The sequence below is a fragment of the Alosa alosa genome, chromosome 2, assembly GCF_017589495.1.
Source record: "Alosa alosa isolate M-15738 ecotype Scorff River chromosome 2, AALO_Geno_1.1, whole genome shotgun sequence".
In the NCBI taxonomy this organism is placed as follows: Eukaryota; Metazoa; Chordata; class Actinopteri; order Clupeiformes; family Clupeidae; genus Alosa; species Alosa alosa.
Window position 1 is genome coordinate 28,258,425 of NC_063190.1, and position 14,298 is coordinate 28,272,722.

General features: G+C 43.3%; 2 protein-coding genes across 2 annotated transcripts; one reads left to right on the top strand and one right to left on the bottom strand.

Moving 5' to 3' along the window:
- Positions 1–5,491: 5,491 nt before the first annotated feature.
- On the bottom strand, positions 5,492–12,569 carry sc5d (sterol-C5-desaturase). Its single transcript, XM_048238027.1, has 5 exons — positions 12,388–12,569; positions 11,191–11,401; positions 7,695–7,827; positions 7,404–7,504; positions 5,492–7,156 (listed from the first exon to the last, which is right to left on the bottom strand). The coding sequence occupies exons 2-5, from the start codon at positions 11,398–11,400 to the stop codon at positions 6,719–6,721; spliced, it is 882 nt and encodes a 293-aa protein (XP_048093984.1). The 5' UTR covers position 11,401; positions 12,388–12,569; the 3' UTR covers positions 5,492–6,718.
- Positions 12,570–12,970: 401 nt separating this feature from the next.
- Positions 12,971–13,984, top strand: anapc13 (anaphase promoting complex subunit 13). Its single transcript, XM_048238028.1, has 2 exons — positions 12,971–13,383; positions 13,679–13,984. The coding sequence occupies exons 1-2, from the start codon at positions 13,285–13,287 to the stop codon at positions 13,781–13,783; spliced, it is 204 nt and encodes a 67-aa protein (XP_048093985.1). The 5' UTR covers positions 12,971–13,284; the 3' UTR covers positions 13,784–13,984.
- The last annotated feature ends 314 nt before the right edge of the window (positions 13,985–14,298 follow it).

Genomic DNA, 14,298 nt, shown 5'->3' on the forward strand with positions numbered 1-14,298 from the left:
TGTGTGTGTGTGTGTGTGTGTGTGTGTGTGTGTGTGTGTGTGTGTGTGTGTGTGTGTGAGCGCTGAGCCCGGGGACGACTCCTGCTGCAAGGCTCCTGTCACATTAGAAGGGTTTACATTAATGACATCAGACACCCTGAAAAAAACCTCACATTTTTCAGAGTGAACGCACAGCTGTGCATATGGCGATTAGTGAGAGGAGAGGAGTCCAATTATGTGTGTATGGTGATTGGTGAGAAGAGTCAAGTGAAGTGTTTGTTTGTGTGTGCCTGTGTGTGTGTGCGTCAGGCGTCTTGTCGCGGCGCTGTGTGCAAAGCGCGGTGTGTGTGTGTGTGTGTGTGTGTGTGTGTGTGTGTGCATGCGCGTGTGTGCGTGTATGGTGATTGGTGAGTGTGTGTGTATTTGTGTGTGTGTTTGTGTGTATATGGTGATTGGTGAGGCTGTGTGTGTGTATGTGAGAAAGAGATTGGTGCGGGTTGAGGAGTCAAGCACTGTGGTGGAGGGAATGGATTATGGTAATGTTGCTTCATTGATCTCCCAGAAATGACAGGAGACTGATGATGGCCGTGGAGCCAGTGCAGACCGATCCTCAAAGTCAGACACCTGTAAAATGTGCGGTGTGGGTGTGTGTGTGTGTGTGTGGGGGGGGTGAGGGGGTGTCTGTGGGATCGCAGATGCCCGTGGGGGTTTAGCCTCCCTGCTAACAGGGCTGGAGACGTATGCTAGCACCCTTGGGGGTTTAGCCTCCCTGCTAACAGGGCTGGAGACTGACGCTAGCACCCTTGGGGGTTTAGCCTCCCTGCTAACAGGCCTGGAGACGTATGCTAGCACCCTTGGGGGTTTAGCCTCCCTGCTAACAGACCTGGAGACGTATGCTAGCACCCTTGGGGGTTTAGCCTCCCTTCTAACATAGCTGGAGATAGGCGCTATAGCACACGGGGGGTTCTGCTAACAGGGCTGCAGACTGGACCACTGACTAGGCCTGAGAGAATACACAGAGACAAAGAGAGACACATAGAGCACACAGACACACTGTCTCACATGACACAGAACACACAAACACACCCCAGATAGCAAGCACACATTGGCCCAACGTTGGTATTGGTTGGCAGTGTCGGACGTACAGTAGAATTTCAACATTGAAACAATGTCACACCAACGTCAGCCCCTCAAGCAATTGTATATCGAATGTTGGTTTATAGTCATGTTCGGCGACGTCAATGTCTTGTAACAATTATTACTCGACGTGCAACAGCGTTTCAAAAAACATTAAAGCAATGTCTGAATGAAGAGTTGGTCAAAGTGGGATACTTTGTATTGCTTGTTATAACAAGAGGATTTACCATGTTAAAACACTGTCACGCCAACGGCAGTCCACCAACTGGCTCTTTGCAGCTGCAGTAATTGTTTAGGTAGACATGGTTGTTGCAATGCTAAATAAAGCTGTTCCTGTGGTTGCTAGGGTAATCATGTTGGTTGCTATGGAAACTGACATAGATGCTTTATTTCAATGGTTGCTATGTTGGTCGCTAGATAAGTGGCGGTTTAATATAGTTGGATGGAGGCATAGTTGATGATAACTGACAGTTGGAATGGCTGAACAGTCACATAGTCGAGTAGTTTAAATTGTTAAATTAATTAATAGTGAATTAATGTAGTGAGGACTTTTATTTTGAAACGGTTGTGGGCAGAGGAAACAGTTGAACAGGACCTGCAGTCTTAAAAGAGCCAGATTGTATGCTTAAAGCCTGAGACAGAGTAGATCGTTTAAAAGTTGAATCTAGATAGTGTAATAGATGTTGATAGACAGAAAATTGAATGGATGCTTATAGGCAGATTGTTTAATGGATGTTGATAGATAGTTTAATGGGTGGATGAGTGAATGGTTAGAAGAAGATAGATGGATAGAAAGTCGGATGGAATGTGCCTTATATCCTTGGGGGGGCCTAGTTGAGCTGAAAGCAGTTGATACAGGTGCAATCAGTTTAATTGGCTCTTTGAGGGGGCCTAGTTGAGCAGCTGGCAGTTGATACAGGTGCAAATCAGTTTAATTAGACCTTTACGATGTCATAGTGCCAATGCAAAGTCTATGGGGAAAAATAAGCTTGTTTTTTGTTAATATCTCAAAAAGTATAAAGTTTACAGAAACGAAAACATAAACATTGCGTAATTGTCCTTTTTTAAAGACCTACGTTACAAAGTTTGAACGAAGTTTCTATGCTAAATGGTTGAAGCTGAATTAGACGCAGAAATTTTGGTTAGAAGAATAATAAAAAGAAGAAGACTTCGGATAGCAGAACAGTGTAATTTCATCTTAATTACCTCGCAATCCCATATCCTTTCTTAACAACTATCACAAATATAATGCTATATAACTCTATTAATCTGCACACAATGCCAATGTTGCTCACACACACACCAACCTCAAGTTTCTTGAGAACTTTAATCATCCAATTGGACCACATGGAACCAGTTATGTGGTTGCCCCATGTATCGCTTAAAGCAACACAATGAAAAATGTATTTAATTAATAATTTGCTTAAACTTGTTGTGTATCATAATCAGGGGCACTGCTAGGAAATTTTGGCCCTATTACAGACAATAATTCTGGGCCCCCCGAAAATAGTATGGGGGCTCTCTGGGGGCCCCCTGTCAGTGCTGGGCCCTTAGAATCGTCACACAGACACACAGACACACTCTCTCACAAGACACAGAACACACACAGAGGCCTACTGGGCCACATAGAGATTCAGTGCACCTGCACGGTCAGACATGGACCAGAACTGTAGCTGGGAAACATGGGGACGTATTCATATGAGCAGAGAAATGAGTCAGCAGCCATTACACGTGCAACTCAAAATATATTTTCACAATATATTTTGAAATATATGTAAATATTCAAAATTGGCCCCAAAATATATATTTTCGACACTTAAAGGTTGATATATATTTTTTATTTATTTATTTACTTTTTGTTATTTCCTACACTGGCAGGTTTTGTTTGTATTGACATTACATTGCTCTGTGCTTTTACGTGGTTAAGCTCCTTGTATTGCATTGCATGAAAGATTCTCTATAAAGTTTAATTTGATTTAAAGCAGCCTCTAGAAAAACTGTTCATCAGCTGCAGATGAAACTAGTGAGTATTGAAAGGATCCGTTCAAAGGATGTTGTGATGTTTCTACAGTACCTACCATTTCATTCACAGATGCAGATAAGTCAGAGACGCATCCCAGGAGAGAACTGTATGATGTTGACTCTGTTCGACAGCTGTCCTTTCCAACTGGAGGCACAGGGCAGGCCACGGTCAGCCGAGTTCATCTATATCCAGAGGTGTAGTGGAGGCTAAAACGCAAGTAAACACAGTTTATCCACCTCTGAAATTTCAGAAATAGAGTTTATCCACCTCTTATTAGAGTTTATCCACCTCTCAAAAGAGTTTATACACCAATTGAAACTTGTAACATTCAAAAATGACAGTGTGTTATCCACATTCACAATATGTACACTCATCAGCACTAGGAACCATTTAACACCACTGGTATTGGACAATAACCTCCACTATCATCAAACATGTTCTGAATGCCTTTTATTAAAAATCCAATACCGCATGACGCAGTCCACCTTACCGTGATCACAGAATTCAGAGTTTACCCACCTCTTATTTGACCACTACACCCCTGTCTATAACGCAGGCCAGCTCCCGTGAATGCAACCAACATAGAGACATGACAGACAGCAGCTCAGCATAAACACTCTGAGGGGCAGTTGTAATTACACCTCTGAGGGGCAGTTGTAATTACACCTCTGCTTTTACTAGCCACAGTTGTGAATAAGATTATAGGTGGCGTTGATAAATAGGACACGCGCCGTATCGGTTATTACTGATTCCTATCTAACCAAAAGACATCTAACCAAAGACAGCTACTGAGAAACACACAGTCAGTCAGTACATGTCATTCCAGTCACTTACTCAGCCTAATACAGTTTTACACATTCACTCAGTCTGCTACAATTTTACACATTCTACTCAGCCTATACAGTTTTACACCTTCTATTCAGCCGATAAAGATACGTGCTCCGTCCCATAAGGCTGGAGAGGGCCCAAACAGAACCAGCTCTGAAAGCCCCATACTCACACGCAGAGGCAGAGCGCCATACTCACAACCCCCCACCCACCCCACCACCATTCTCACAACAAAGCCCAATACTCACAGACACACACACACACACTCACACACACACATACACACTCACACTAAACAGTACATACACAGCATACCCCCCCACCCCCATACTCACAGTAAGTAGTCCATCCTCACAGGAAGTCATCCATACTCACAGGAAGTCGTCCATACTCACAGCTCCAGAGGGGCCTTGAGCAGTGTCTGCGCTGACCGTAGCTGCAGTGACTCCGCAGTGTTTGGCTCTGCAGCATGCGCTGTGCGCCCCAGTCAGCCCGGGTGTCTGCAGTTCTCACCTGCACGTGTGTTATTTAGACAACACTGCCCCCTGGTGGATGCTTAAAAACAAGTTGGGGGCCTCCATACAGCCAAACCCTGTGCAAAACCTAGAGAGTAATAATAAATAGCATTGCTTCATGGAAAAAGGTACTCTTCTATGTAAGGAAGGATAGCCTACTACATGGCCTAAATCATGGCCTAGTACTGTTCTATGTAAGGAAGGATAGCCTACTACATGGCCCAAATCATGGCCTATATGTAATACGCAGACATGGAGTCTGTGCACTCATCAGCGATGACCAGAGCAGGTTGGCCAACATTTCTTGATGATCTCCATCAAGATCCTCAACTCCAGAGCTGGATTAAACCAGCTCTGTGCAACACTCTGACTCTATATTGGCAGCTACTTTTGGTTTCATATTTAAATGAATGCCCCCCCCCTCCCTTCAACCACCCAGGCTATGCACAGAGCTGTATAGATATTTCCATATGGCTATGCACTTCACAGAACTGTATAGATATCTCCATATGGCTATGCACTGCACTATGTAGTTCTATAGTCACGTGACCTCCGTGATATGGAGAGAGGATGAGGCAGTGTTCCACATCTGTCCTGTTGATCAGGTGCTTCTGAGACATTTCTGATGTTAACATGCGTCACACACTGACCTGTGATAACCTACTGGCAGCACTGCATGTAGCCAGCAGTCAGCACCATGGACAGCACCAACACTTACTCACAAGCACACACATACACACACCAAAACACTTAACTCAACAATCCCACACACACTCAAGGCAACACTCCCACACACTCAATTCAACACTTACACACACTCAATATAACACACTTACTCTCCCAAACACACACACTCAACTACCCCTCCGTGTGTGTGTGTGTGTGTGTCTGTTCAGTGACAATGATGTATACACTCAGTGCCACGCCCCACCCCCTCCACTTACACACACCTCAGATGACATCCACCAATCAATCTACACACACACACAGGCGAACACACAGGCGCACATAGTTTTTCTTGACTTTATTTAAAGCATGTTTTTCTCCATGCCTGACGATCCCAACAGCACAATGAAAACAACCGCTCTGTTAGTCTGAAGCCGAACTGACAGGACCGTTAATCTCTGAATCTCCAAAAGATTAAAAGCAACATAATCTGACATTCTAAAACATAATTCTTCCAACCTGGTCCTCATAGTCTACTCAAAATGAAAGAAATGGCTTGGCAATTGAGCATCATTTAAATCAATAATAAAAGTACACATCTGAAAAAATTAAAAAAATAAAACCAACAAATCATTCCACTCTCGCAGTTCCCTTTCTTTCCTCCATGTACCGGAAGACTGTAATGTTTATCCCGGTTTTATATTGAACCACCCTGCTTAACTGTAATGTTTATGTGTAACTAATGTTTATGCTGGTTTTATATGCATCCTGACTATGAGGAGAAACATCACAAACACAAAGATGGGAGTACAGTCCTTATGGTATCACATTTGGCAAAAGCACTCAGTGCATAGCAAAATCTAGGAAAATCAACTTGTGTGTGTGTGTGAGTGTGTGTGTGTGGACACAACACAAAGTCCAAATATTTACACCCCCTCCCACCCCCGTTAAAGTTCTACACCCCCCACCGGTCTCTCAGTTCTGAATACCTGATACCCTGGGTGTCCTCATGCAAGCTGGTGTGTGTGTGTGTGTGTGCAACAGAAGATTTGTCATCGTCACCAAGGGAACAAACATCATTACTGCCTTACAGGAACGCAGCTGGTCTAAACACAAGCCTTTTATACCATGTGGGCATCTAAAATTGGTTATAGGACCTTTAACTGACTGACTGAATCAATTACACAGTAATTAAAAACTGATTGGTCAAGGGGAAACATAAGTGACAATATAAAGTTCAGGATGTTTTGAAATCAACTTTCAAAAGAAGAATAAACTAGTTTAACTTTTATTTGACTGCTTATCAGTTCCCCGTCATAGAGATTCTCTCTGTTTCAGTGTCCCTACGTGCCTTCCTCTTTCTTCTCCCCTCCACAGCTGCGTGTGTGGAAACTTCTCCTCGGGCTGGGTAATGAATTGAGAGTTTTACGTGCGTTCTGTAAGTGCTGTGGCAGATTTAAAGGAGACTAGAAGTTATTCTGTGCTTTTGTTGACCCGTGTCCATGGCGACGTGATGTGGTCCTCTGGTCTACGCTCCCGTGTCCATGGCGACGTGATGTGGTCCTCTGGTCTACGCTCCTTTGTCCTTGGCTCCTCCGTTGTGTGTGCGCTCCTCGCCGCCCCGCCCCGCCTCCAGCATCCTGCGGACGCAGTCCATCGGGCCCTTCCCCTCCAGCGCCGACGGGTAGCGGTACGAGCGGCCGATGCGGTCCCACAGCGTGAAGTACTGCCCGTAGTTGTAGTCGAAGAAGAGGTGGTGGTCCGTGTGGTGGGCCGAGCCGTTGACCACGGGCTGCAGGGCGTGGGGGACGCGGTAGTCTCCGTCGTGGATGGAGATGGTCCAGATGTTGACGAAGACGTAGAGGCCCAGGTAGAGCACCTTGTGCAGGGGGAAGAGGAAGGGGTAGATGTGGTAGGGCAGGCCCTGGAGGAAGCCGTCCACGGGGTGGAACGCGTGGCTGGCAAACGGGGATGGGATCTTCCACACGTGGTGCGGCTTATGGAAGTGCTGCAGAGAGGGAGAGAGAGGGAGAGAGAGAGAGAGAGAGAGAGAGAGAGAGAGAGAGAGAGAGAGAGAGAGAGAGAAACCAATAGAAGGAGGTAGAATGGGTGGTAGGGTGAGAGAGTAACTAATTGGACAGACTGGTGTGTATGTGAAGGTATGTGTGTATATACACGTGTGTGTGTGTGTGTGTGTGTGTGTGTGTATGAATATGTGTGAGTCTATGTTTATGTGTGTGCGTGAGTGTGTGTACCTTATAGATGAGTCTGTGATGGAGGAAGCGGTGGATCCAGTAGATGCACCCGTCCGTGAAGAAGAGAAAAGAGACCATGCTAAAGATCAGCCCTGACCAACCTGAACAACACACACACACACACACACACGCACAAAAGCACATGCGCACACACACCAAACAATTAGAAACAGAAAGAACATGTTCATGGGGAGCATTAAAGATCCAAACCTATGCGAACAAGAACCTGTATGTGGGATATTCTCTCTCTCTCTCTCTCTCTCTCTCTCTCTCTCTCTCACGTTATCTTACCCATGGGTGAGTCGTGAACGTTGTCATAAAGTTTGCTGTATCCCCGTACTTCTGCAAAGAACAACGCCACAGTCGGAAGACTTATCCAGGGCAGAGATGTCATTGCATACTTAATCTCACGCCGGACCTGGTTCTACACACACACGCACCCACACACAGACAAACAAGGTCAAGGTTAGCTCAAGCCACTCAGACACACACACACACACATACATAAATGCCCCTGCATGGTGAGGTATGAGTCCCCATATCTTATTCACCAGCGATATTTAAAGCCTTCACTTAAACTGGTTTATATGCAGGGCTTGTTTCACCTGACGTGTGTGAGGATATCTTATGGGCCAACAGGGTTGACTTTGACTAGGCCAATTTAACAGTGAGGGATTAAAGACTCATTTAATGCGTGTAACGGTATAATAAACACAATACAACAATATCACCAGTCATGAGTAAAACCTAAAAAAAATAAAAGATTTAAAAAGGTTCAATACGTCAATGAGATAATCTATCTAAACGTATGAATAACTAATGTTTTGGGATCATCTATCTAAAGGTATCACTCACTAATGGGATAATCTATAACAATCAGTAATGTTTTGCGACGGGCTGATCAGCACGCTCGATGGTGTTTTATGCCCCCAACGTCGTCTTCCAGGGAGCGCTGCCACCACTGACTTAAAAGGCACCTAATCCTAAACCTAACCCCAACCTCAACCCCAACCTTAACCCATGCCTAACCCTAGCGCCTTCCAGGCAGCGCTGCGGTAGGAACTGTGGCCACTTAATGAGGTTGATAGCCCACTAACCGGTAGGAACTGTGGGTGCTTCATGAGGTTAGTAAAGCCCACTAACCGGTAGGAACTGTGGGTGCTGCTTCATGAGGTTGATCGCGCACTAACCGGTGGGTCATTCCACGCCAACTCAGCCATGTACATGTGTGGTAGTTCATTGTAGCCTGTACTACACAATTCTGGAGGCAGAATCAACATTCCTTACTGTTTGGGCGAGAAGTGGGTCACCAAAGTCCTAAAAAATGTTGACGGCATGTGTGATTTTTCACTTTTTGGGTGGCCCTAGCACCACAATTAAGGATCATATTTATTCTAAAAAGGATTGTGGGAATCTTGCTCTTGCCAAAATGAATTTGAAGGGTATGGTACCACTGGTGGGGGTTTCATGGGGGTCCAAAAACCCTCTCCGGGTGACTCTTTTGGAACCCCATATTTGGACCCCAAAATGACCATGTGGGCACTTGATGATCCTAATGGGATTTATACCAGATAAAGATACATATTTGTTCTTTCTTTTAATGAAATAAAATATTTGACTATGAAGCTCCATAATATGAATTTTATTCTTCATAATGCACCATTTTGGACATTGTTTCCAGAAGTCTGGAATGTAGATCAGGGAAAATTTAGTGATGATAAAGCATTAAAATAGTGGAAATAACTTAGTATTATGCTCAGTGATGGCAAACAATTAAATACTGAGACAGCCACAGATTAATCCCTTATCCCCCATGAAAGAGACCCTCCATCAAACTTCAAAATTGATATAAAGCAATGATGTGATCGTGTTCCACTGATCATTTTGGCCGAGGTGTAACGTCTCTCCAGGTTGTACGTTTCCTCGTGTTTTTTAATATCTTCTGCACTAACAAAGAAGAATGCAATGTTCTTAATGTTTTCTGCAAGTCGTTTTTTTGCAACTTTGCTTGGGAAAAGCCAATGTGATGGAATCGGCGGAACTCTCAAGCGTCTTGCAGCACGAGCAAGTCTGCAGGCCACTGATGCAAACCATATTCTGACACCAATGGAGATGTTTCAATGGGCAAGAAAGAAGAAAACATTAAGAACATTACATTCTTCTTTGTTAGTGCAGAAGATATTAAAAAACACAAGGAAACATACGAATTGGAGAGACATTACGCCTCGGCCAAAACAATCAGTGGAACACGATCACATCATTGCTTTATACCAATTTTCAATAATAAGAAATGGATAAAAATAATATCACAGGATACAATATTCACAGATGTCAATGCAGGACAACAATCAGATTCATAACACTTGGATACAGAACACCTGGAGACAGAACACTCACAGTCAGACCAGCCACAAAACTCAAATTTCCAGCCAGGAAAATACATTGTGTGTATCTATGATGATGACTGGTTCATTGGAAACATTGGAAAGTGTGTCAACAACATCCTCACATGGCCATCGGACCAAAGACAGATCTGTTGGGTGCCATTCCAACATATCTTTTGTTGTGTCAGTGTGCCAGACATCTACAGTATGGACGCAGTGCTCACCAATACAAACTTGACCATAAGGACCATGACAAAATTATGCCACTGCTTCCACAATTTCTTGGATAATAGTTAAAGACACTATTCAATTTAATTTTCAATTTTATTTGGAGAGTGACAGGGGCAAGGAAAAACTCCCTTTTATTTGTTGTGTTCTTACACTATGTAACATTCTTGTTACCGGTATTTAGTTCTTTAAAAGTTTGATGGCGGGTCTCTTTCATGGGGGATAAGGGGCTAATCCATGACAGTCTCAGTATTTAATTGTTTGCCATCACTGAGGATAATACTAAGTTATTTCCACTATTTTCATGCTTTATCATCACTGAATTCTCCCTGATCTACATTCCAGACTTCCGGAAACAATGTCCAAAATGGTGCATTATGAAGAATAAAATTCATTTTATGGAGCTTCATAGTCAAAAAAATTATTTCATTAAAAGAAAGAACAAATATGTATCTTTATCTGGTATAAATCCTATTAGGATCATCAAGTGCCCACATGGTCATTTGGGGGTCCAAATATGGGGTTCCAAGAGTCACCTCTGCGGAGAGGGGGTTTTGGACCCCCATAAAACCCCACCAGTGGTACCATACCCTTCAAATTAATTTTGGCAAGAGCAAGGTTCCTACATATAACAAATAATCCTGTTTAGAATAAATATGATCATTAATTGTGGTGCTAGAGCCACCCAAAAAGTGAAAAATCACACATGCCGTCAACATTTTTTAGGACTTTGGTTACCCACCTCTCACCCAAACAGTAAGGAATGTTGATTCTGCCTCCAGAATTGTGTAGTACAGGCTACAATGAACTACCACACAAGTTTCCAGCCCTCTACCACGATTAGAACAGACGTTATGGGCTTCCAAAAATGGCAAAAGATGAAATGTGAAATTCCAATGTGTCAATTAGGGCCGTGGCACCCGAAATTCAAATGGACGCCACAGGCAAACCGTTTGAGATATTAACCTGAAACTTCAGATTCCTTTGTTTGGTAACATAAGGCATATATTCATCACTTTTCAGCAAAATCTGAGAGGTGTCATGTACATGATACCCCGATATTGGCTGTTTTCACATGGAATGACCCCGGTAGGAACTGTGGGTGCTTCATGAGGTTGATAGCGCACTACCCGGTAGGAACTGTGGGTGCTTCATGAGGTTGATAGAGCACTAACCGGTAGGAACTGTGGGTGCTTCATGAGGTTGTGGTCGAATACGAGGAAGTAGCTGAGGGCACCCAGGCCCAGGTAGAGCACGGCGGCGCCCAGGTTGGTCACGACCAGCAGGCCGATGATCTGCCGCAGCGGCTCGTCCTCCGGCCATGACTCAGGGTACACATACGGCGTGAAGAAGAATCGGTCCGCCACGTCCAGAACCAGGTCCATCCTGCACACGGCAGCAGAGAAACAAACACAGGGGTAAGGGCAGACGTCTCGGGAAACACACACACATACGGGCAAGGGCACCCTTACAAAAAGGAATCTTATAGTATTTTAAAACTAAGTACTTTTATAGGAATACTACACATTTTATAGGAATCTTATATAGTTTAGATATTATAAAGGAATCATAGATGTATTATACACTACTACAGAACTACTATAGAAGTCTTACAGTATTACTAGGCCTATAGGACTTCTTCACCGGCAAGGCTGGAGACACCTGCAGTGGATTCAGGTCAGTTAGCTCAGTCAGTATTACAGCACATTTAGGGTGCAACTGGACTGGTTAAAACTTCAAACTGAGCCTTACTACTACTGCTTGGCTTATTTGCCAGAAATGTTTTAAATGAGTCAGTTAGTTCATCGTCAGGTGATGCAAAATTCAAAGTTGACAAAAGACACACAAAGGGAAAAAAAACCTGCTAAAGTGAATCTGGACACAATTTTGGGGGATACAAAGTCTAACATCATGCGCCATGTAAGCTTAATTGTTACGATTATGAGGAGGAGGATCCTTGGAAATGTTACCTTCCCAAAAGGGATCCTAGCCCCCAAAAAGTTTGTCAACCCCTTAACTAGGCTAGTCTGCACTGTGCTGTAATGCATTCTTATTTTCATCCACAATGTTGTACATCGTAGGCTATAGAAGACGAAGCTTAAACGTGTACAGTTGTAGAATAAGAGTGGCCGAGACAGATCCATTCGGGCCCATCAGACTCGATGACATGACTTCACTTCCCTCCTAGCAATTCTCGCATAACAGCAGCTTCATAAGCCATCAATCTCCTGATAATAGTTATTTTACGGTCTTAGCTAAACGTAAGGGTAGCGTAAGGGTCATCATTTAAAAGTATGATATGTAAATCAAAAAGGTGACTTGAAAACTAGACAATTAATTGTCATAGGAACTGCTAACTGCGCATTACTTACCTGTACGTTCAGGTGCGTTCTTTCACCTCAAAATCAGACACGGCAACTGAACTGCCGCAGATGTTGTGATGCCTGATGTCCAGCCCACCGCGTTATGCCGACCAATAACAGGCCCACTTCCTCCCAAACGAAGGCGGGAGCTCAGCGTTGATTGGTCAAAGCCCTCTGATCTGACCATGGCGCTATGAATCCATGTGCATGGTTAAAGAAACAGCGCGTGATTAAATCATCAGCGGGTGTCAAACATTCACACTTTTCACTTAACATCCTGGAAACAAGTAAAGAAAGAAGGGAGGAAAGGAAAAAACACGACACGAGACTAGTGATACATACCTTTTATTATCCAAACATCATTTTATTTTATAACAGCTTACATCACAATCAGTTTCCACCAAAAGATTTGTGATGGAAATAAAAGGTCCTTTCAATATATTTCAAATTTACGAAATATATAGATAAGACTATAAAATATCGCCTATATTCCTCTATTTTAGCCAGACAAAGGGTAGAGTAAAGTACAAAGAGTGGGTTTTAAAGAAATACATGCAAAACTATGTAAGATGGGACCTGTGGGACTTCTATGACGATACCGATCACTGTTCAACTTTAACCCGGAAATACCACTGTTTTCACCAGTGTTGTTCTTCAGTTTCTCACTTCGGTAAATGTTTAAACAGCGAAATATATAGGCGATATATATTTTCAGCGGGTATCTGCTATGTTTCAGATATTTAGTCTATTGGATATAGATGTTGTTTTATAATGGTTTGGGCATAAACATCAAAGCAAAACATTGAAAGTTGCGTCTCGAAAGGCCATAGGTAGTAGTTGGCCCCATGGTCCTGTAACTGAAGCTTGTCAACTCCAGCCAAAAGGCAAATTATCTGATCAGCAAACATGGACAGCGAGGTGCAACGTGATGGAAGAGTCCTTGATCTTACCGACGATGCGTGGCGAGAAGATCGCCTTCCGTATGAGGATGTTAAAATCCCGCTGGTAAGTGGCCCTAGTTATACATACTTAAAATTGAGACAAGCGACTCTTCGTTGACAAGAATAGTAATTTATGTATGCCTTATTTTGTTTCATCACGAGACTGTTTGGTAGACTCATGTTTTGACGAGACGGTAGGCTAGTTAAACTCAGCTTAGACACCCTTCCAATGCGGTCTGACATGGACACTTACCTGTAATCTCTCAAATTTTTTCTCACAGTTCTGTTTGTTTCTCCGGGATGAATTGATTTAAAGTAATATTGTCTGTTTGTGGACTTAATTACTTGTCTTCCTTCAGAGTGAACTCCCAGAGGCTGAGCAAGATAACGGAGGATCAACCGAGTCCGTCAAGGAACAGGAGATGAAGTGGACAGATCTGGCGCTGCAAAGCCTTCATATTTAACACACACACGCAGGCTTTCAAAGAGAGTGCATAGACCACTTATCCAAAGATGAAGAAGATTGTTAAGAAAAGCGGACTCTGTAAAATCCTCATGCGTACGTCTCCAGAGAAGACTCCTGCTCGCATAGAGATCAGTATTTGTCAGTGCATGTTGGCCCAGATTTTACAAATGCCCAAATAAACATTTGAAAGAAATATTAATGGGTTGTCTCCAGTTTTTTTTTTTTAACTGTATACATTTTGAAACAAGGTTGATCAATTTTAATCAGCATAATTGTACTATGCAAATAGCATATTTATCCACTAGATGGCGTTCACCACAAGATCGATTTTCAGAAAATATTGAAGAGAGCAGCAATAGCACTGGAATCAAAGTGGTTGATTTCTGCTGTGCACATTGACCATTGTGCTTTTCATTTTGGACAAAAGGCTAAATGCACTTTTCACTTCATGGATAATAGATATTGAATAGTCCAGAGTAATTCTGTTCATATCCTAGATGTGTAAAGCACACA